Source organism: Otolemur garnettii, unplaced genomic scaffold, assembly GCF_000181295.1.
Source record: "Otolemur garnettii isolate 467f Iridium unplaced genomic scaffold, OtoGar3 scaffold00029, whole genome shotgun sequence".
Classification (NCBI taxonomy): domain Eukaryota; kingdom Metazoa; phylum Chordata; class Mammalia; order Primates; family Galagidae; genus Otolemur; species Otolemur garnettii.
In genome coordinates this window covers 256,116-256,805 of record NW_003852424.1, presented here as the reverse complement: position 1 = coordinate 256,805, position 690 = coordinate 256,116, and the positions used below count along the sequence as shown (strand labels likewise).

The 690-nt window shown below is 37.8% G+C and overlaps 1 protein-coding gene across 1 annotated transcript in view; it reads right to left on the bottom strand.

Annotated features, from left to right (window-relative positions):
* LOC105886897 (AP-3 complex subunit sigma-2) overlaps window positions 1-690 on the bottom strand; it is a 59,390-nt gene that overhangs the window by 50,912 nt on the left and 7,788 nt on the right. Inside the window, exon 2 of the mRNA XM_012804525.2 lies at window positions 160-251. Within this exon, the coding sequence (XP_012659979.1) occupies window positions 160-251 (92 nt within the window). The remainder of the gene's footprint in view (window positions 1-159; window positions 252-690) is intronic.

Below are 690 nucleotides of genomic sequence, written 5' to 3'. Positions count from 1 at the left end.
CACTTGAGCCACAGGCGCCGAGCCTGAAGCACAATATTTCAACAGCTTCCCACAGAGAATTAGGCTCTCCCTCAAAGTAAGACCAGTTGGAAGAAGCAATAACGATGAAGGCCACTCTAAAGTGGGTGTATGGGGAGAAAACTGAAACTGATAGTTTACCTTCCACCCTCTAAGAAATTACAAATGTTGTCATCCCGCTTGAGGACTAGATGGAAAGTCTCCCGAACAATCTGCTGTTGAATTTCTTCTGGCTATGGGACAAAAAAATAAATAAAGTGAATCGGATGGCAAATCTGAAAACTATATCCCATCACAGGCGATAAAAAGGGAGAGAAGTGCTTCCAACCTGGGAACAATGTGAAGAGTTAGTACTAGTTTCCAGAATAGATAAAAATTATGAGCAGAGAAAAAATAGAGAGTGAAAACATGAAAAATGAACACATCTCCACTATAGGAATTACAGTGGGTATATTTACCTAGACTTCTAGGTCACTAACCATTACTGTACTACAAGTAAACTGATATTTAAACAAGGAAAGGACAACTGACAAACTCTCATACAAAATCAAAGAGTAACTAGAAGGCCTGATCCTGAAATGTTTTGTTTTGGAAAACATCTATGCCAGTTAAATAATAAATGTCAACAGATCTAACACTATAAGAAGGTCAAGATGTAATCATGTATGTTTT